Here is a 22,177-nt window from a genome sequence, read left to right as displayed (position 1 = left end):
CCTTAATACAGTTGACACAGTTGAGTATCCAAAGTACCATTTTATTTGTTAAGGCTAAGAAAAATGCCAGTCTAATACCTGAGCAAAATCACCAGTGGCAGGAACAACAATGTCAAATCAACACACCAGCTGGCAGCCCTAATTTTCATGCCTGCCCACCTCTGCAATTTCCCCAGTGGACTTAAAAATCCTGTCCTATTTTCCTTCCCTGGCCTGGTCAGTAAGACTCCCAACCATCCTGTTATCGCCTCCCTGTTGCCACAACTCTCATCATTTCCCTGATTTCTTCTGCTGATCCCACCAAACTCAGGGACTTCTATTTGAAATGTAACAGTTGTATTGGCAGCAGCAGTCATAGGCCCAGTAATGCCTAATTTGAAAGCAGATGGTGCAGTAATGGATATCTCTCCTTCCCCTGTGACCACAAAACCTTAGGTGTGTCAGGTTTTGGTTTAGACTGAGGCCTGACACTAAACTTGTTGCCACATCTTCAGGGTTCTTTGACCCTTTGAATTCAGCTTCCTTATATAGTTCTGCTTCTTCCTTTCCTGGAGATGGTAGACTCTCTCTTAGTGGTGTTAATACTGCTGGGAGTCTGCCTTACAGAATAAATGAGATGCAAAGGATAAAGCAACTAGGTTCTTGGCAGTGTTGGGGCAGGAAATCATGCCCTGATCCTCCGACAGTAGATTAAGAGAAATCCAATCTATAATCTCTCAAAATTATGAAGTTTTATCTGCAGCACATATAACGTAGTTATATGGCTGTGGAAGCTTGAGCAGGAGTAAATGCCATGACAGGTAAGGAACTAGTCAAGATACTGGGCTTAGATTTTTGTTATGAAGGAATGGGTAGGTGGTTGGAATTCCTACCTTTTATTGCTGAACTTTCTATTGTCCTCTTGGATTTCCCACTTAATGAACATTCTACCATTCTTGGATCTCAACAAATGATGGAAATGAACATCTGGGATTGGTCCATGAGTTAACAGCATCACTGATTCAGAGTCAGAAATAGCTTGAGATTGGATGACACTGAAAAATGATGTCATTGCCATGACACTCCAGATTGAATACTTTGCTACTTTTTAAAGAATTGCATTCTCAAGGTAAGGTAAGAACATATAAAACAGCATACCCTTGAGCCTGCTGCACCATTCAAAAAGATCATGACTGATCTACAACCTCAGCTCGATTTTCCTGCCGGAACCCCATATCCATTGATTCCCTTAGAATCCAAAAATCTACCAAGTGAGCCTTTGTATCCTCAATGACTGAGCATCCACAATCTTCTAGGGCGGAGAATTCCAAAGATTCACAAACCTTTGAGTGAAGAAATTTCTCCTCACCTCAATCCAAAATGGTTGATCCCTTATTCTGAGACTATGTCTCCTAGTTCTAGACAGTTTGCCCAGGGGAAACAGCCTCTCAGCATCTACTCTGTCAAGACCTCTCAGAATCTTTTATGTTTCAAGAGATTACCTTTCATTCTTCTAAATTCCAGAGAGTGTAGGACAATTCTACTCAATATCTCCTCATAGGACCACTCTCTTGTGTTAGGAATCAATCTGATTTGGTTTACTTTATGCATTATCAAGAGAGTTGCTAAATAATCTGCTCTCTGATTTTTAGTAATGCTATTCTGGAAGCCTGCTAATGTTTGAAAGTGACAGGTGCTTACCCACCTTTTTTGTCTTCTGAGGAAGAGTCTTGTTTATCCTTAGCATGTTCCATCATGTGTTTCGGATCAAGATCACTGCATGGGGAATAATCATTGGCATAAACCCATAACCTAACACCCCATGGCACAATTCATGACCTTATAAGTGAACTGTAGAACTCGGCAATGCCTATGTGTTTATTCCTAATCTGTTACTTTTGCATTTATTATTTATCACAACAACTCATTTTGTCCATGAGAATTTTTTCCAATCAGGAGTGTTACCTGTCACTGTATTATGAATCAAATTTCATACTAGCTTCTCTGCCCTGGATTTTGCTGTGGCTGGTTGGTTTCTTTTTTCTTCTTAGCTGAGTTGCAGGTATTTCTGCTTTAATGAACCATTGCTGTTGGGTACATAGTTAGTCAGTATCACTTTGGTAAAGAAAAGCCACATCAAGATTTTCCAGTATAGTATTTACAAGACACAGTCATACAGTAATATAGGTAGAAGGCACATCATTTCCATGCAAAGAATTTTATTTTTATTGAAATGCAGAAATGAATGCATAACTTTTGAAGACTGACAGGTCACTTAGGATTTATAAAAGGATACCTCTCACTGAAACAAAAGAAAAATAGAGTGAACTATGGAAATCTGAAATAAAAACAGAAAATGCTTCAAAACATTGCAGGTCAAGCCGCATCTTTGAAAAGAGAAATAGTTGATGTTTCAGGACAATGACTTTTCATCAGAGCTACCACTTATTTTGCAAAAACTGAATGTGATTTAGGTCAGAGTGATTGGAAGGGTAGTCATTGTCAACAAAATTGAAATGATTTGGTACTGAATTCCTAAATAAAAGCTGAACCTAAGTACCTTTATATGTAAAAACTGGTAAATACCTTAAACTGAATGAAGCATTGAGATGTTGATTTTGCTCTTGTAGCAATGATCTTTGGTGAAACTTTAGTATGTATTAAGAGTAATAAAATGCTAGATAGGCAGTCTTACACTAAGGTTGGACTAGTTTCTGACTGCATCAGTAGTAACGATGACGAAAATAGTCATATTGGTTTTGTAAATTTCATGTGACTTATATAATTTATTCTAATTTTGCTCTTGGTAAATACATATGTTACAGATGCATTTGTGTAGAACCACAAAACCCAAGCAATAAAACTTTGCAGTACTGGAATAGCCTCAATGTCACAGCAACAGAAATTCCATGGGGAAATATGACTCTGTCTGTAAGTTTGAACTGAAGCCACCTATGTCAGATGTAGTGGTGTGTGAGAACATTTTGTGAAGCCAGAAAGAAAATGAAACTTTGGACAATTGTGTTTCTTGAGTATTGCTGAGAAAAGAGACATGTCGAAGCTTTTCGTTTTGCACTCTTCAGAACATTTAGCAAAGATGCCAATATAAGGGGAAAACAACAATTTATACTGTATGAGAAGAGAGTGCTGATTGGTTGACAAGTGGATTTTGGTAGAGGTGTTGCCATGGACAATACACCTGGTGACTGACAGTTAACTACCAAGCATTGTTTGAAATTTAAACCAGGCAGCTTGACCCTGATTGGTCAAGGCATTGCCCTGAGGAATGAGTCAGCAAGTGGCTTTCACTTATTTTGTTTAGCTGAAACAGGCAAAAAGTTCTGTCTGCAAAGAACAGGGCCCTGTATATTAATATATGTAGCTTCCAATTCATGCAAGTGTGCCACACTGCAATCCTGTCTGACAATCTTAACATGGTTGTCAGTGTAATTCTGAGGATTATCCAGCAAATGTTGTTCAATCATGGTATCACATCTAATGTTGGACAACGTGTTTTGAGTTTTGTAAGTATGAGCTGTTTGGGTAGGGCCTATACCTTGCCTGCTGTGAACACCGGCTGGGACATGCTGCTTGTTACGATCTGCCAGTTTTTGGGACACATGGCCTACATACCTAGCATCACACTGGCACTGAAATTCATACACCACATAACTCATTTGTGTGATAGGCAGTACGTCTTTTTGGCTTGACAGCAGCATCCTGTTAGTGATGAATACCACTCGTTTTGCTACTGCACAGTAGCAGCGTGAAACAGCTAGCTTTAGCTGTAGCTCAAATTTTTGAGCTACGTTGCCCTTCCAGGGTAATCTAAGGTATACTGGGCACTTTTCAGGACCGAAAGTGACAGCCTTAAGTCTGTTCGTGAGTTGTATGATATACAGCATGAAATGATTTGATTGAGGTAGCCATTATGTGCCCTGTCTCTTTTTTCAGCAATACTCAAGTTCTGTATTACCTATGACTAATTGTGCTTTTTCAAAATATATTTTATATAGAAAAACTGTGTATAGTAAAATGTAAAAAAATCAGTTATGCCAATATGAAAATTCTAATCCAAAGCATTCAGGGTAATGAGTTTAATGGCACACAATTATCCAGAATTTAGCATTCAGGTAATCTACTTTTCACTCTGCAAGTACAAGGAAATGATTTGTATGCTAGTCCAACTTGTAACAGGAAACAATGAGCTGAATTTCATTTCTGGGGTCAGGAACTGATGTCAGGTGAATTCCTGGGTCCAGTCTGGTGCCACGTTGGGTGTCAGATGCATGACGCGCTTTTTGGCGAGCTGGTCAATTAGTGGCCAGTGTACACCTTCCAGCAATGACACATCAGCAGCCCCACTGCCATAAGTGGGAGCTGCCAACGTAGGTGGGGAGAATGAGAGGGTGCCTCAAAATGTTGTTGCTCTCTGTTTCATTGTGTAGCCAGGGTCTGATGGGTGTTTTGGGGATTGTCTATTCTCCCAAAGTATGCTGCTCAAGTCTGTAGTTTCCCAAAATTATTGCTCTTTATTCACAGCAAGTGTTTACACATTTGGACCTCTACAGGAGGTTGGAGCTTCTCCTCCTTCCAGATCTCTCTTACTTCTCAGTCATGTGATCTGACATCATTATTATATCACCACCATGTATGCCTCTGATGTTAACTCTTTACACCCTCTGAAGAGATTTTAAAAATTTTGAACATTAAAAAGGCCACAGCTACCAGGCCATCTTTGTGGAGGTGCAACCCCTCATTGGCTGGCCACTAGCTACAACTGTGGCCTACAGCTATAGTGAGTTCAGTGGGTATTCCCTAGTTAAATTAAATGCTGGACCCCCTGGTCAGCTGCAGGAAGGCTGCCTCCAGCCCTCAGCCATATTTCACAATCAGTGGGGTGCTCACATGGCAACTGGAAAAATCCTGTCGATTTCTGCTTAATAAGCCTTTTAATTGACTTAATGGGCTACCCACCACTTGTAGTCATTAACACCTGGTTCCCCTAGAACAGAAAGGACCTGGAGGCGGGACCGTGATGGGAGACTGGTAGTCAGAAATTGTGGGTCTGTCCATATCATTCCCAGCTCTGCGGCTGTTTGAAAACTTGGCCCAACTTCTCTCTGACAGTTATAGTGTGGCTACTGAGATTTCTTTTGGCTATTCTGTTTTGCATTTTGAAGTTAGGTTACACCATGTAGGATTTGTGGCATAAAGCTGTATTTTTCTGCCTATTTTAGCATATCTAGCCACTACACGTTTGCTAATTCCCTGTATCTTCTAAGGATCACTGCCATGCTGTTAGCATTCTTTGTACCCAAATTTGCCCCAATATTCTGATCTAGTTTGTAAGCAAAGGTTTCTGTGATGCTGTCTATGCAATATGCTTTTACACTGTGGAATTTCCTCTCTACCCCTCTCTATCTTATCTGCTTCCTTGATTCCTCTAATCCACCTCTTTGACCAAGATTTTCATCACCTTTCCTTCCTTGACTTGTCATTATTTTTTTTCGTATGTCTTTTTGAAGCACCTGGGCTGTTTTCTCTGCTCTAAAGATGCTGTATAAATTGAAGTTTTTGTTGTTGTTGATGATAGCTTTTGCCGCCTGCTCTGCTGAGATAGCTCCTCACCTGGCTACTTACATTGCTGCTATGTGGACAAGTCCTTCTTCTACATTATTAAACTGGTAGAAATGTTTCCAAAGGGTAGCTACGCTTTAAAAATGTCTTGGCTCACGCGCAATGAGAAGACAAAAAATGGAAACACTGACGAGAAGTGTAATGGTTAAAATTAGTATGCCTTGTGGCTCCTTTTTGGTGTAAAGGAGTTTAGGAGTGGAATGCTCTGCAAGTATTCAGCCTACTACTAAATTTGTCAGGTCCATTTTGAGGCATTTTGAATGGCCACTTGCATATGTTAAGTAGGGGCCTATCTCCTGTCAAAGCTCCCCTACACCTGAGGAGAGGGAACCATTTGTAATGTCAGTTTGCATGGAGACAGTTAGAGAGTCAGTTATTTTGTGGAAATCAGGTCAGGAAAGCTGAAGGTGGGTCTTATGGAAGATAAGTTTTGAAGTGCAAAAGGAAAGATAAGAGCAAAACTTGTGAAAGATGCAGGTTCAAAGCTAGAGATAAATACACCTTAACTAGTCTAACTAGTGGAGGTGCAAAATATTTTTCCAATCACAAATATTGCAAGAAGAATTAAAGTACTTCATTTATTCTCTGTTATTTAATGTCATAACTATTTATTGTTGTACTGTAAGTTTATCAAAATGACCAGTTCAAAGATCATATTTTCAAAATTCTGTTACACTTCAGTCTGTAAGCTACTGGCTGTACGTGTTTCTGTTTTAGGAATGTATACAATTTCATGGAAGCTTTTTCGGGACAGCCTGTGGACACCATGGCCCGTATGTTCCAGATGTTTTGTTCTGGTCAATTATACTGTTCTTTTCCACATGTACGTTATCACATTTCCTGAAGCAATTTAAAACCAGCCGGTACTTCCCTACTAAGGTAAATGTTTTTATTAATACAGCTCGACAACATTTTGAAGGGAAACTGTTTTTGTGAAAGATGCTTAACAATACTTTTTTGCTTAAGGAAGTAGAAGGTATTTAAGTCATTTTCATCACAGTGATATAATGTAGAAAACGTACATTACGACTTATTGTATGACTTACATTACTACATTATGGTTATCAACAACTAATTAGAGGTTTTTCATGAACTCAGTGCCTCTTTCATTTTGCTACTTGTTAGTACAGAAAGCATTGCCATCTAGTGCATAATCAGAAGAATAACAGTTAATTGAAAGCAAGTGAGGCTTCAAAATAGTACAATTTTGTGATATAGTTACCAGTACTAGGAAATTGTGGTCATGAAATTCAGTGAATTAGTGTGTGGTTTTTCAATGCTTTTGAGTGCCTTTTGCCTCCAAAATCATGTTGGTGGGATGTACCTGGCTTCAGACTGCAGCATCCTGGCGCAGGCAGCAGGGTGGGCTGGCAGGCTTACAGTCAACAGGGCACTGGCAGAGAGACATTGGTGAGAAGACACACGCTGACATTTGAGAGAGGTCAGAGGGTTTGTGCAGCATGGCAACGCTACCATGGACCCTGGGCAGCACCTCAGCATTCCTAGTCATCTGTTTGAGGACAGGTTGCTGGATTGCTATGACACCCTACAAGTCCCTTTGAACACTGGTGTCTACACCCATGATGCAGCAGTCTGAGCTTGCATGGCAACAAGCTGAATTTGCCATCTTCAGTCTGAGCTTCCACTGCAGCACCCAGGTGTTAGATGACTCCTCTTGTGCTGCAATTTCTGTTCAGCAGCTTCTCTTGAGCTGTAATGAGGGCTGAGACGTTGGCCACCAGATGCTGCATTACGGTTGGGTCTGTAATTGTGCTAATGGAATTGGCCACCACTCCAGTTCTGGAAAGAGTGGGCTCCAAAGCCTGGGCAAAATGTTATGCCAACTCTGTGTGGTCTCCTCCATGTCCCTTGACAGTGACAACAGGCTTTCTACCCAACCGGCTTCTTCCGTAGGCCACCCCATCAAAGTGCTCACCTGAGTTCTTTGCAGCCAAAATCATGATTTGCTCTACACCCGGTAAGCTGGCACATGCTACCCTTGTCTGGTTTCTTGCAGGCTAAGAAGGATTAGGTAAGGAGATACTATCAACTTTGATGGTTTTCGCCCCCCTGCTGACCATGGCCTCACTATTAGCTACTTCAATGATGGCAATCACAGCTCCTCCATTGGGCTAAGGACATACAGCTGTGCTTGTCTCCCACTGGTTAGTTTCTGCAGCCTCTGGTTATACACCATCTTGTCCTGCAAGAGAGAGGAAAGTGTATCAGTGAGTATGGTGCAATGTACTTGAGTGATGTGGCTGCCATGATCGAATAGCTGACAGTGTGTGCAAGCTATGCAAAAGGGTATGAGGGTGAGATGAAGCTATGAATGTCATGCATGAGTAGTAATTGATAGAGATTGTTGGTAGGTGATTGATGAGGTGTGGTCCATTGAACTGGGTGTTAGGTTAGTGATGCAGTTAGTAGAATATAGCATTTGAAGATACATTCACTGACCTTCACTGCTTGTGTTGGGTAACTGAATATTTTGAGGAAATGCATCTAGTTCCTGGGGCGAGGATCCTGGCATTGACTGCCACATCAATCTGGTTCCATTCCTTTTACAAAGTTTGTTTGGAGGGCCACCTGGTCTTCTGTAACATCTCCCCTCTCTACCTCCTGCAGCAAGGCCTCTATTGTGACATAAAAAAAATCTAGGGACAGAATTTTATGGCCCCATCACAGCAGGGGTGGGGCCATAAAATGCAGCGAGCCATTCAAAATTTCATTGAGTTTAGCGGGACTGTAAAATCCCTCCAGCATAAAATTCTGTCCAAGTTGTCCACTCTATGCTATGTTGCGCCAATATTGAATGTTTCCCCACATCAAGATCATTTTGCAAATTACTTCCAGTATTTGCTCCAGCCACAATGCACCACACATTTAAGAGGTGCAAGCCGGCTTTATGTAATGCAGGCTAGCTTTAACTGACTTCCATGGCTTTGCATCCCTGTGCAGGCTTAGGAAACAAAGGATGTGCTATAATCCTGCACTGCGATCCTCAGGAGCAGGATTTTTCCCTCGTCGGGTGGGCGCAGTGGGTGGGCCCAGGAGCAGCCTTGACACCGACCGCCGCCTGCGATCAGGCCCCTGGCCGATTAACGGCCAGTCACCGTGAAAGGCGTGCTCAGAGCTTCAGCGCTGCCGGGGTGTGAGCAAGAGGAGCACTAGCACTGAAGTGTACACATGCGCGGGGCTGCACTCAGCGAAAGCTCCCTGAAAGCATAAAGCTGCCTCAGGGAGCTGAAGATTTTTAACATTACAAATAAAGAATTGGAAAATGGCGCATCATGTGACTCTGTCGCATGAGCAGGGACCTGTTAAAATTGAGTTTTAAAACTTATTTTTAAATCACTTTTCGAAATCTCATCCTGCCCATGGATGAGGTTTCGTAAAAATTGCAAAGGTTGCTTGGTCTATTCGCCTGCCCGCCAACCGAAGGGTTGAATGGGCAGCGAAAAATTTGAGGCCATAACAGGCATCTTAATTGTCGCCGAGCACACTGCTGCCTCTGGTGGGCCCGCCGAGTGAAATATCACGAGAGTGCGCGATGACGTCGGGACGACTGCCCGACCTCATTGCACGCTATTTTACTCCTGCTCGGGCTGGGCACATGCCCACCAGATGAGGGAAATATCCTGCCCCATGTCTGTTTTTGGACTCTACAATTTTATGGTCTGTCAATCTCTCTCGGCTGCTGAAGTACTATTCACTTCCAGCTTGAGGTGCTCCGTCTCCAGCCAAGTTATTAATTTAAATTAAAGAAACATTAAAAAAAAAATCGAGCTTGTTTACACATTAGGGGCTGGATTTTTCCAGGGAGCCGCAAAAAGATGTTGGGACAGTTTCCGGATCCCAAGTTTGTCACCGGGGCAGTGGAGGTGGAGGGAGGGGGAACAGTCATTAATTAGAATTTTTATGGGGCGCCTACTTAATTGGTCTGGAGACAGGATCCAACTAAGGATGGTAGGTGTACTTTCAAAGCTGGAGGGCCAATGGTAGGTAAGTAAGAGAGAGGGTGCTTCAACATGGAGGCACCTTGTCTCCAACTTTTAAAAATCTTTAATGAAAAATAGTTCATGTTGGCAGGCTGCCATGTTGGAGGGAGTGGGGTGACTCCCCTCCACATGGGGTCTGCATCAGCTCTCACATCAGGCTAGAGGGCCTCTAAGCCTGCTGGAGGGCTTTACCCCAGCCTGCTGCTGGGTGCCCTCTCCAGGTACCTAAGCTGGCCCCTGCTGGTGGAGCAACCTGGAGGCTGATTGCAAAATTCTAATTGGCCTCCTTTAATTGAACTTAATAAGGCTCTTAACAAGCCTATTCGCTACTTGTTGTGTGAGGGCATATATCCCTGGTGCTCTGATCGCTCCTCCACGAAAATAGCCCAGGGGCTGGATGCAGCCAAGGAATCAGCACAGCTAATTTTCAGCCCTGCTGAATCTGCCTCCAGCATGGGCTGGAATTCCAGCTCCAGCGCACGTTTTAGCAAACATTTATTCTGTATAGTGTAGTTTTATAATTTAAAATTAGCACAATGTACATTTGCAAAATATTCTTTCCTCTTAACCCAAAGATCCTTAAATCTACTTTTTATTGCAGATATTTTAATTCCTGATATTGCAATGTTATTACGTTGTCTCAATTCATGCAGGTGTTTGGAGTCTTAAGGTAGATTTTAACTCATGAGTGACTGACAGAGCACATGAGCTTGGTGCTTAATGTTCCCAGTGGGAGATCCAATTCATTTCAGGGCCAGCCCTCATTACCATAGAATCAGAAAATGGTTACAACATAAAAGGAGGTCATTTGGTCCATTAAATCTGTGCTGGCTCTCTGCAAGAGCAATTCAGCTTGTTCCAATTCCCACCCTTTCCTCTTGACCTGGCAAATTTTTTGTCTTTAGGTACTTATCCAATTCCATTTTTAAAGCCACAAATTAATTTCCTCTGCAACCTCTCAGGCAGTGTATTCCAGAAATTAACTATTTTCTGCGTAAAATAATGTTTTCCCATGACGCCTTTGGTTCTTTTGTAAATTATCTTAAATCTGTGCCCTCTGGTTCTCGCATCTTCCACCAAAAGGAACAGTTTCTCGCCATTCTGTCTAAAGCCTTCATGATTTTGAACACCTTAAGCTATTGGCTCAGGGCTGGTGTAATATCTGTGAGCCAAGTGGTTGACTAGCCAGCAGCAAGCTATGTAGTATATGGGTCTGGTATATATAGGGTTAATGTGGGACTGAGTACAGTACCACCCACATAGTGATGTAAGAGAGCACATTCCCGCACCCAGTGTCAGTCAAGTATTGGACAGAGCTGTGTGTACCAGCCAGCATGGAGACAGCTCCTAGCTTGTGCCCTTTACTGTATATTTGTAAATAGTCTTAAGAGTCATTAAAGTTAACCTATATATGACTACAAAGACTTCTTCAGACCTACAGAACTGTAACTGACACTCCACAGCAAGATACCTTTGGATGTGGGGGAATCCAATTGTGGAGAGGAAGGAGACCATGGCAGTAGCAGCCCACGTTATTTCTATGTGGAGACTGGAGGACTACTGTTGCTCGCTGAGCCTACAAAAACAACTTTTCACTTAGCTTTGTAGAACCTCTTCCTCATGTTACTGTTATACCCAGTTCAATGCAGCCCATGAGACTGGAAGAGGTTCAAAGAGAGGTACAAACCCCTGACCTGAACAAATAATTGCACTTTTGTCTTTTTCCCCTGCCCCCCTCTCTTTTGCTGTTCATTCCTGCATGTTGGTGCTGTGTTCTAGCCCCAGTCAATGCTGATATCATACCCAAGCCTATGTGAGATGTCCAAACCTTGATTTTCATTTTTAGCGTTAGTCTAGGCATGAAACACCTTAATTTACAATATCCATGCATACATTGTAACTAATACTTTACTCTTATCCCTGGTAAGTCATTGAATCTTTTAAAAATATGAGTAACAAGCTTTACTTTCTTGTTACAGGTACGATCAACAGTCAGTGATTTTGCTGTCTTTCTTAGTATTGTAACTATGGTTTTAATTGACTATGCACTTGGGATCCCATCGCCAAAGCTCCAAGTCCCCAGTGTTTTCAAGGTAACATATATGCAACTTTCCAAGTTAATTTAATATGGTATTTTCTTGAACAATTTTATAAAAATGGAACCAGAGAAGTTTACAGCACACAAGTGGCCATTAGACCCATAGGGCTGAATTTTTCCAATCCGGTAGAAATAGGTTTGGAGGCTGGGGTGCAAGGAAAGTACCGAGAAACTCCTTCAGGATGTTTCCATGTTGCTGTCCCGCATCCAGGTGATCTTACCAGGGTTGGCCTGCCACAGGAATTGGAAGATTGCTTCTTGGACAGGAAAACAAGTAAGCTAATTAAGGCCCCAAATAAAGGCTATTTTCCCCCACCTCTGCAACTTCCCTGGCATTGCACGGGCCCCCTGCTGCATCAGGAGTCCGGAAATGTGTCAGAGTCAGCTTTGCAGTGGGAGGTCTGTATTTGGACTCAATTGAGGGTTTACGTTTATTTTCTGGTTGTAATTCTCAAAGGAAACCTATCCCAAGCAGTAAGCATGCCCTTTCAGACACTTCTTAGAGACTGCTAACTACTCTAGTTCTTGCCCTCCTTCAGTTGCCACAACTGAAGGTGTCTCCATGGCACCGCTGCTACTCCTGCTCATGGCCAGGCAAAATGGTTGCCATCTTGATGGGCCACATTGATTGGACCTCTTGACCCTGGAACTGGGCTGCATCCCTAATTGTACAGGGCTCCGGGGTGGCTCTTTAATTGGCTATCTTTGGGAAGTTAGTGTCCGATGCCCTGCCATGACCATTTAGGGCTCCCGACCTGGAATTCATCCTGACTTCGCAATTGGCATGCTAGTGGCTATGTTGGATCTCTTGCGTTTTCTCCACTCACCAACTATTCTTTAAGTTGCGTGTTTTTTGCTAGTCCTCAACCTTCAGCCATCTGTAGAGCTGCTTACTTGCTCAACCGCGAAGGATTATGGAGCATGCTCCTCCATTTTGGCTGCCTCCAAAGGTTTGTCATCACCCTCCGCCTCCTCGATGATAACATGCAAGCTGTGGTCCTGACCAACGGATCTACCACAGACCCAATCCACGTTCGGACCGGAGTCAAGCAAGGCTGTGTCATTGCACCGATGTTCTTCTCGATCTTCCTTGCCGCAATGCTCCATCTCACTCTCAGTAAGCTTCCTGCTGGAGTGGAGCTAACTACAGAACAAGTGGGAACCTGTTCAACCTCTGTCACCTGCAGGCCAGATCCAAGGTCATCCCATCCCCTGTCATTGAATTACAGTGTGCAGATGATGCTTGCGCCTGCACACACTTGGAGACCGAGCCCCAAGCCATCGTTAACACCGTCACCGAGGCATATGAGAACAAAGGCCTTACACTAAACACCTTTAAGACAAAGGCCATCTACCAACCTGCCCCCTCCACCAGTTATCAAAATCCATGATGAGGCCTTGGACAATGTGGACCACTTTCCATACCTTGAAAGCCTTCTGTCAACGAGGGTGGACATCGATGACAGGGTTCAACACAGCCTTCAGTGTGCCAACACAGCTTTCAGCTGGCTGAGGAAGAGAGATTTTGAAGACCAGGACTCAAATCCAGCACCAAGCTCATGATGTACAGGGCAGTAGTGATATCTGTACTCCTATATGGTTCAGGGACGTGGACTATATACAGCAGGCACCTCAAAACCCTGGAGAAGTACCACTAGCATCGTCTCCACAAGATCCTGCAAATCCATTGGCAGGATAGGCGCACCAACATCAGTATTCTCGCTTGCCAACATCCCCAGCACCGAAGTCTTGACCACACTCGATCAGCTCCACTGGGCGGGCCACATCATCCACATGCCTGACAGGAGACTCCTGAAACAAGCGCTCTACTTGGAGCTTCAACACGGCAAGCGAGCCCCAGGAGGACAGAGGAAATGCTTCAAGGACACCCTCAAAGCCTCCTTGAAAAGTACAACATGCCCACCGACATCTGGGAACCCCTGGCCCAAGACAGCCCGAAGTGAAGGAAAGCGACCGGGAAGGAGCTGAACTCCTCCAGTCTCATCGCCAAGGGCTAGCTGAAGCCAAGCATCGACATCGAAAGGAGCGAATGGCAACCCACTCGTTCCCCCTACCACCATCTGCCCCACCTGTGACAGATACTGACGGCCGTGCATTGGACTTGTCAGTCACCTGAGAACTCATTTTTAGCTTGGAGGCAAGTGACCCTCGACCCCAAGGGACTGCCTAAGAAGAAGAAGCTAGCAGAAAAATTCAGGCCATCGTGTCAGCGCTGGTTCTTTGCTGAATCAATCTACAGCTAATCTTGCTGTCCTGCTCTTTTAGCCTTCCTTTAGGTTAGTTAAAATATGCAACGGTGCTTGCCTAATCAACCCCCTGTAGCAAAGTGCACCAAACTCTAACAATCATCCCGCATAAAGAAATTTCACCTAGCCTCTTGTAATAATTTTAATTTAATGACCCCTTCTTATTGGCTGCACAACTAGAAGAAATAAAGGTTGATTTTAATGGCAGTGGCAGAAAATGAGCAGCGGTGGATTGGTTACCCAATCTACAACTTATCCAACTTTCCTTTTCACTGATGTCAATGGAAAGGAACATTGGACAAGGTGTATAAGGATCGTCAATCTGTTGCTTCCCACTTGCTGCCACTGTCAAGAGTTAAAATAAGGCCCATAATCTTGCTGTGTTCACACAACCAACACTCTTCGGTATTTTAAAATCTACTTACTTTCCCTTCAGAGAAATAGATTTTTACTCTATATATATGTTATTGTTCAAGGTTGCATGGAACACAAACATTGATTTAGATTATTTGGACTGGATGCCCTGTTTCTGTGTTGCAAATTGTATGTGTATAATTGTACGTGTTTGCTCATTAATTTATTTAATAAATTTACATAACAATTTAATACTAAATTGAGATCTAATGAAATACTCTACCACATTAGAGCTCTGCAGATAAACTTTATGATGTGTTGTGAAAATCAAGTTCAGAATTCCTATGTTTTAAAATATAACTTTTAGTTTTAGGAATTAAAGTTTTAACAGTAGATAACTGGGGGCTCTACTGAGATCATAACAACTGGGGGGTCTTTGCAGAATGTACTGGGATATTGGCTAAAGTTTAAGTTAACAAGATTTCACAGACACTTTTATTGTATTTATTGAGAAGCAGAATGCCTATGTCAGTTGCTAAGACTTCTTGAGAAGGAAGATTTATTCCCGAGTGTTCTGCAACAATTAACAAAGGTGAGGTTGAATAGCATTAGCAGAAATGATTGAAGGGTTGGCTCAATAGTTAAAACTTGGGGAGGCAATTTTGAACTTGCTTCTTCTGGAGAAGAACCTTGAAAGTTTAAATCTGGAAAATTAACTTAAAAACAAAGAAACTACAAACATGGAAGACAGTCAAGTTCAGAAGCTGAAATCTGAACAGACTGTTTCAAAGACTGAACTTGAAAATTCATATGTGAATAGCAGTGAAAAATCTCTTCTTGCAGATGGAATTTTGAACTATAATTTTTGCAAGAATAAACTTTCCAAAAAGATTGTAAAAAGTAATATTTTACATCTTAACATGGATATGGATTGGGCAGCACACTACTGAGATGGGTTTGTGAATTTAATTTAACAATGGGGTACTGGTTATTGTGTGTGTTGCAAGTAGTAAGATAGTTATTAAGGTATGCAATATATTGTAAATTGTAATATTTTAACTGGGAGAAATGAAAATGCATCACAAGGGTGATGCATGTTCATTTCTTCCTGGGGAAGCTGTTGCGACAATCTAGTTTATAATCCGTATGTTTTAGAAATATTACTTCTCAATTTAGGAATTAAAGTTTTAACTGTAGTTAATTGAATTAACTGAATCATAACAGCATAAGAATACTTCCTGTAACTTAAAAATAATTGACAGATCAAGTTTTCTCTTTGTTACCCACGGAGAAATTTCAATCATAAGATCAGCATATTGTTCTCATAGTCATAAAGTAGGCAAGTGACCTAAATATTTAGCTAAGAAATTTGGAGTAAAGAAGGAAAAAAAGACACTAAAGTGGTGTCAGGAATCAGTTTCATTGTAAGTATTTTGATTGTGACTTGATTTTTCTTGTTATAGCCAACTAGAGATGACCGTGGTTGGTTAATTAATCCTTTGGGTCCAAACCCATGGTGGACAATAATAGCGGCTTTTATACCAGCCCTACTTTGTACTATACTAATCTTCATGGACCAGCAGATCACTGCAGTTATTATAAACAGGAAGGAACACAAATTGAAGGTGAGTTCAGACATGATCTTTGAATAAGTAAAAAATGTTAATGAGTATTATTTTTAAATGCAATGTCTACTTTGTGTTTGTTAGTCTTTTGTATGGCATATACTTGATTATACAGACTAAGTTTGGAATTTGTTGCTACGTTTCCAATGATAATAAACTAGCATGTTGTTTAATAAAACCTAGTGCAATGTGGAGAATTGCAATTGCTGTATACTATAAGGCTTATGAGATGTGCAATTTTATTCAAACCTTCGGGCAGAATCATGAACACCTTGCCTAAGTTTTACTTTATTTGGATCATTTCTCGATTAAATAGGCTGTGCTTGTGATGTTACTTTATTTGCACCATCCTTCCATTCATTACTTAAACCTGCAACATTAAGCATTTTTACCAGCCAAACACTTTGACTTAGTAATTTTTAAATACCAATTCATTAGTACTGAACACATTCACATTAAAACTGAGTGCTTATTATTGGGATACCAAATGCTACAGCATGCTTGCCTAATTTCAATCAGGTGCGGAAGGTTGTGGTGGCCCATCCTGTGGCCTCTTTTTGTAATCTACAATTACAGAATAATTTTTGGGATGTTAATGTGTGATGTATGTGTGGCTGATGTAAAAAATAAACATTTCTTACAGTTTCTTTTTCATTTTACAATAAATTTGGCAAAAAAAAATTACAGTCAGCAAAACTTTAAGCCAGTCTTGCTAATTGGCTTTTCATTGCACACGTCAGCCTTCAACTCAAATTGGTGCTGGTAAGAATTCTTTACCTTTTCTTTATGCTCTCTGTTTCTGTCAACAAATCCAAGTTCTGTCTTTAAAAATATGTTGTTACCCTTTAATATTTCTGCAATTAATTAATTTCCTTCCTTAAATATGATGAAGATAAGTCATTTCTGCTAATCAGAAGTAATATTGAATTATTCATAGAATTATGTTGCTTAACTGATATTGGAATTTAAATTTCAAGGAAAAGTATGTGGGCACTACCATTGTGCTAGCTGATCAATTCAGGTTTATTTAAAAAATGTGCTATTATTATTTTCACAATTGTACAGTAAGAGACACTGTACATTTAATTTCATCCTGAAATGACAAATTCCAATAAAATCTTATCAAAGATGTTTAATTTATTGTATAGACAATTGTCTTTTAGAAATATAGGTATTTGATATCCATTATTATTTTAATTGTTTCACAGAAAGGATGTGGTTACCATTTGGACTTAATAATTGTGTCCATCATGCTTGGAATTTGCTCTATTTTGGGGTTGCCCTGGTTTGTTGCTGCCACTGTACTCTCCATATCACATGTCAACAGTCTGAAAGTGGAGTCTGAATGTTCTGCACCTGGTGAACAACCAAAATTCTTGGGTATCCATGAACAACGAGTAACTGGCCTTATGATATTTTTTCTTATGGGGTCATCTGTCTTCATGACCTCTGTTCTACAGGTAACGTTAATGTATAATAGTCGTTCTCGGCATTTCAACACAAAGATAAATCTGAATTGTAACAAAATAATCTAACAATTGGCTATTAGACTAAAAGCATTTTAAGTGAACGTGCAATGATTATATTTATTGAATACATTTTTCTATTAGGATATTAAGCTGTCAGGATCTGTCCAACATGATGGGATTGAATAATTAGCAAGGATGTGCTGGTTGATTTGCATCTTAACATCTCTAAGGCTGACCTGGTCAATGTCACTGATGCCCTTTTTTGACTGCAACATTTCTTGTTATTGTTCCTTAACTTCCCTTCAGCATTTTCTATATTGAACCCCATCCTTTTCCATTCCTCCCCATTTGCCCTTTTCTGATTCCATTTTTACCTGTCTGTACATGGCTAGGAAGTCTGCAGCAATGATCTCTCCTCCCACTACCATGTAGGGTCTTCCAGTTACATGTTACTGCTCAGTGATATTATGAAATCAGTTTTCATATATTTGAAGGCAACACTCAATCAAACTTCTCCAACAAATTCCTTGACTCTTCATCTGACATGAGTGGCCGATGAGTCTGTACTTTCTCCAACAGAACATTGGGAAGACTGAAAATGTTAATTTATAATTTTGTTTTATTTTAATGGGTCTACAATTTTGCTTCCAAGATTGTTTGTATTGCTATAATATAAATTATCATGGACTTTGGCTGTTTGGGAAGCTTCATAAGACAGCAGAATCCAGTGTGGAATTGAAGACCAGCTCCCCAGTACAAAGGTAAAACGGGGAGAATAGCTCAGTGACATCACTTGCTAATATAAGACCTAATTCCAATGTGAAGATAAATGTTGACTTCTAACAATCTGGCTTGGACCTACCCCGATACCAGGGTGAGGATCCTACACTGACAAGTCGGCAGTGGCAAAAATAGAGACCAAAGGACCTGTCAAAAGTGAAGTGGATCCAAATGCAAGTTTTGGAAGTGCAAAACAATTGTCTTTGCTGCTGGTATCTATTTTCATCAGATAAACTGGGGTGGATATTCCTTTGAGGGCTATTTCAAGCTTGAAATGCAGGCTTTAAGCCACTTTATTTATTTATATATAAGGCCTAATGCCAGTTTTAGGAGGCCACAAGAGAAGCCTAAAATGTGGCTCAACCCTATATCGAGACTCAGCATCACAGAATCACACAGTGCAGAAGAAGCCCATCAAGTCTGCACCAACATGTGAGAAACACCTGAACTACCTACCTAATCCCATTTATCAGCACTTGCCCCATAGCCTTGAATGTTATGAAATGCCAAGTGCTCATCCAGGTAATTTTTAAAGGATGTGAGGCAACCCGCCTCCACCACCCTCCCAAGCAGTGCATTCCAGACTGTCACCACCCTCTGGGTGAAAAAATCTTTCCTCACACCTCCCCTAAACCTCTTGCCCCTCGCCTTGAACTTATGTCCTCTTGTGATTGACTCTTCAACTAAGGGGAACAGCTGCTCCCTGTCCATGCCCCTCATAATCTTGTACACCGCGATCAGGTCTCCCCCTCAGTCTTCTCTGCTTCAACGAAAACAGGCCAAGTCTATCCAACTTCTCTTCAATACTCAAATGTTTCATTCCAGCCAACATCCTGGTGCATCTCCTCTGCACCCCCTCCACTGCAATCACATCCTTCCTATAATGTGGCGACCAGAACTGCACACGGTACTCCAGCTGTAGCCTCACCAATGTTCTATACAACTCCAACATGACTTCCCTACTTTTGTAATCTATGACTTGATTGATAAAGGCAAGTGTCCCATATGCCTTTTTCACCACCCCATTAAAATGCCCCTCTACCTTCAGAGATCTATGGACACACATGCCAAGGTCCCTTTGTTCCTCAGAACTTCCTAGTGTCATTGAATACTTCCTTGTCAAATTACTCCTTCCAGAATCACCTCACACTTTTCAGGGTTAAATTCCATCTGCCACTTATCTGCCCATTTGACCATCCCGTCTAGATCTTCCTGTAGCTCAAAACATTCAACCTCACTGTTAACCACCCAGCCAATCTTTGTGCCATCTACAAACTTACTAATCCCACCCCCCACATAGTCATCTATGTTGTTTATATAAATGACAAATAATAGGGGACCCAGCACAGATCCCGTGGTATGCCACTGGCAACTGGCTTCCTGTCACTAAAGCATCCTTCTGTCATCACCCTCTGTCTCCTACAACTAAGCCAATTTTGAATCCACCTTATCAAATTACCCTGTATCCCATGTGCATTTGCCTTTCAGGTGTACTTTGGGCACAGGACATTGGTTACCAAAATTAATGCTCACATACTTTGATCCAAGTAAAACAGATGTAAAAAGGTCTAATATTTTATCCTTTCCAGTAAAACACCTGTTTCTTTACCTCCAAGAGTAAAGGTATCTATTAAAGTTTGAAATAGTTCAGATAATACATTTTGTGAATTAACATGGGTTTCAGCTTTTCTGTTGAGGGACAATTCCTGTTTCTGGTCCTACTATTTTTGCCATTAGCATTTTTAAGTTGTCCTACAAGTATGCTGGCACCTGAAATATTGTGCACCAGCAGCAAGGATTATCTGGCTTTGTGATAATTTATGGGTTGGATGAATTTTCTTTTAGCAACCTTCTCTCCATTGACATAAAATTAGACATATGGGTATTCTCTGAGGACATTGCTCCTGTGCAGAATTTTTCGCTCGGTGGGCGGGCATATGCCCGACCCGCTCGAGCGTGAAATGATGCGCGTTGACGTCGATTGAGCATGTCAATGTCAATGCGCATTTGCGCGTTAGTTCAGTCGGCGGTTGTGCACCAGAGTCTACAGCATGCCTGCCGACAATTAAAAGGCCAGTTTAGGCCATTAAATAATCAATTAACCTAAATTTTTCACTGCCTGTCCAACCTAACAGGCAAGCGAAAAAGCCAAGCAGCCTTTGCATTTTTTGGAAACCTCATCCACGGTGGGATGAGGTTTCCAAAAGCAAATAAAAATGAAATAAAAGTTTTAAAATTTAATTAATAACCTGCCCCTATTCATATGACAGAGTCATAGGGGACATGTTTAAAAACATTTTTATTTTATTTTTAAAAAACGTTTCACCTCCCTGAGGCAGCTCTGTGCCTCAGGGAGATTTTCAAGCGCTCACTCGTGTGCATGCACAAAGTTCATGCTCAGCACGCTTGCCCTCCTCCTCCACCCAGTGTTTCACACTGAGTGGGCCTTAATTGGCCTGCCAGCATGAAATCGCGATCTGGTCCCAATCGCAGGCGGCGGCTGGAGTCCTGACCGCCTCTGCCCACCCCCACCGAACCCAACCAGCAAAGGCACAATTCTGCCCCGTCTGTGAACAAGTCCTCAGGTGCCTGCTCAGATTATGCAAATATGGTGACTTCCCTCTGACCCTGTTTATTTTGGCAAGAACAGCACTGGAGGGTGCATCCAGGTATTTACACCTTGGTGGATAATGGGTGGATTTTGGGGCCCAACTAATTTTGCAATCAGTGCAGGCTTGGCACCGAAATTATTTTTCCCCAAAAATACACTTTTTCCATAAAATTAGCAAGAATTATATTATATAAAATTCAATTTTGATCTTACACAAAGTGCAATACAGTTCAATTGCTTTTAGTGCAGTAGGTGGCACTCTTAGGTGCCTCATGACATTTACAATTACAAGGTTATATTTACAATATACACTGTTATGATCCCAGCTAATGTTACTACTAGACAAGCCAGATACCAGGGTGGAACCCAGCTTGATAGACCCTAACATTTACTTTTTGTTTAGAAATGTGCAGGGCAGCAACTGAACAGAGTCACAGGAGTCAGCTGATGATCTTTTAGCAAAAGAATAAAACATTTATCAAACAAGAAATGAAGAACTTTATTACATTACTCCTTCATGCACAACTACACCTTTACAGGTATACTGATTTGTAAGGTAACACAAAGATAACACAAGTTACACAAGTTATCTTAGGTTCATTATAAGTAACAGTCCATGTGAACCAATAGGTGACCTGTGGTCAAGCACACCAAACTCTGAAACCAAGTGACAGATGCCACCCCAAACAGATGCTATGGATCCCTCATCAACTCCCCCAGACACTTGTCACAGCATGAGCCAACTGGCCTCACTGAACTCCATCTTTCACACGAGGGTTTCCAATCTCCACTTTCAAAGAACCTGCTTTGGAAACTTCTCTCAAATGACACTTTCACAAGGGTCTACTTCCAAGGTTTTGATCTTGCTTTATGATGTTCCTCACCCCTGAATCGCCACGTCCATTTGAGCTTTGCCTTCCATGCATTCTCTCTCAGATACTGAGCAGTGTCAACAGAACACCACTGCTTCACATGCCCATAGTAAAGAGTTACAGTCCTTCGGCTATCTCCTTGGGTCTCTGGCTTCTCACAAGCCTATTTTGCTTTAAGTCTGCACCCTGCAGCTTTCTCCCTTTGAGCTTGGAGCCTTCCTCTCTGCTCCATACTTTCACTTCCATGGAACAGGACCTTTTCCTGACTTCTGTTCTTCCTTTGACTAGAAGATCCTTTTGGGATCCCTCCTTTCTGTCTCACTCCTTGGCTTTGGAACCCTTTGGTTATTTTGAGAAATCTGCTCTCTCTGCAGTTTCCCCTGCTGTGTCCAACTTATCCTGGCTCCAACTGTATTGAAACTATGGCTGGAATCATTCCAGACTTGGACTAAGTGCAGTAACGGGTGGGAAAAAGAACATT

General features: G+C 41.6%; 1 protein-coding gene across 1 annotated transcript in view; it reads left to right on the top strand.

Moving 5' to 3' along the window:
- The window catches only part of slc4a10b (solute carrier family 4 member 10b), a 283,634-nt gene that overhangs the window by 195,481 nt on the left and 65,976 nt on the right, over positions 1–22,177 (top strand). Inside the window, exons 15-19 of the mRNA XM_041200245.1 lie at positions 2,805–2,910; positions 6,337–6,498; positions 11,600–11,713; positions 15,803–15,964; positions 17,173–17,424. Coding sequence (XP_041056179.1) covers positions 2,805–2,910; positions 6,337–6,498; positions 11,600–11,713; positions 15,803–15,964; positions 17,173–17,424 — 796 coding nt within the window. The remainder of the gene's footprint in view (positions 1–2,804; positions 2,911–6,336; positions 6,499–11,599; positions 11,714–15,802; positions 15,965–17,172; positions 17,425–22,177) is intronic.

This window comes from Carcharodon carcharias, chromosome 12 (genome assembly GCF_017639515.1).
Source record: "Carcharodon carcharias isolate sCarCar2 chromosome 12, sCarCar2.pri, whole genome shotgun sequence".
Classification (NCBI taxonomy): Eukaryota; Metazoa; Chordata; class Chondrichthyes; order Lamniformes; family Lamnidae; genus Carcharodon; species Carcharodon carcharias.
This window is presented reverse-complemented; position numbering and strand designations above follow the sequence as displayed.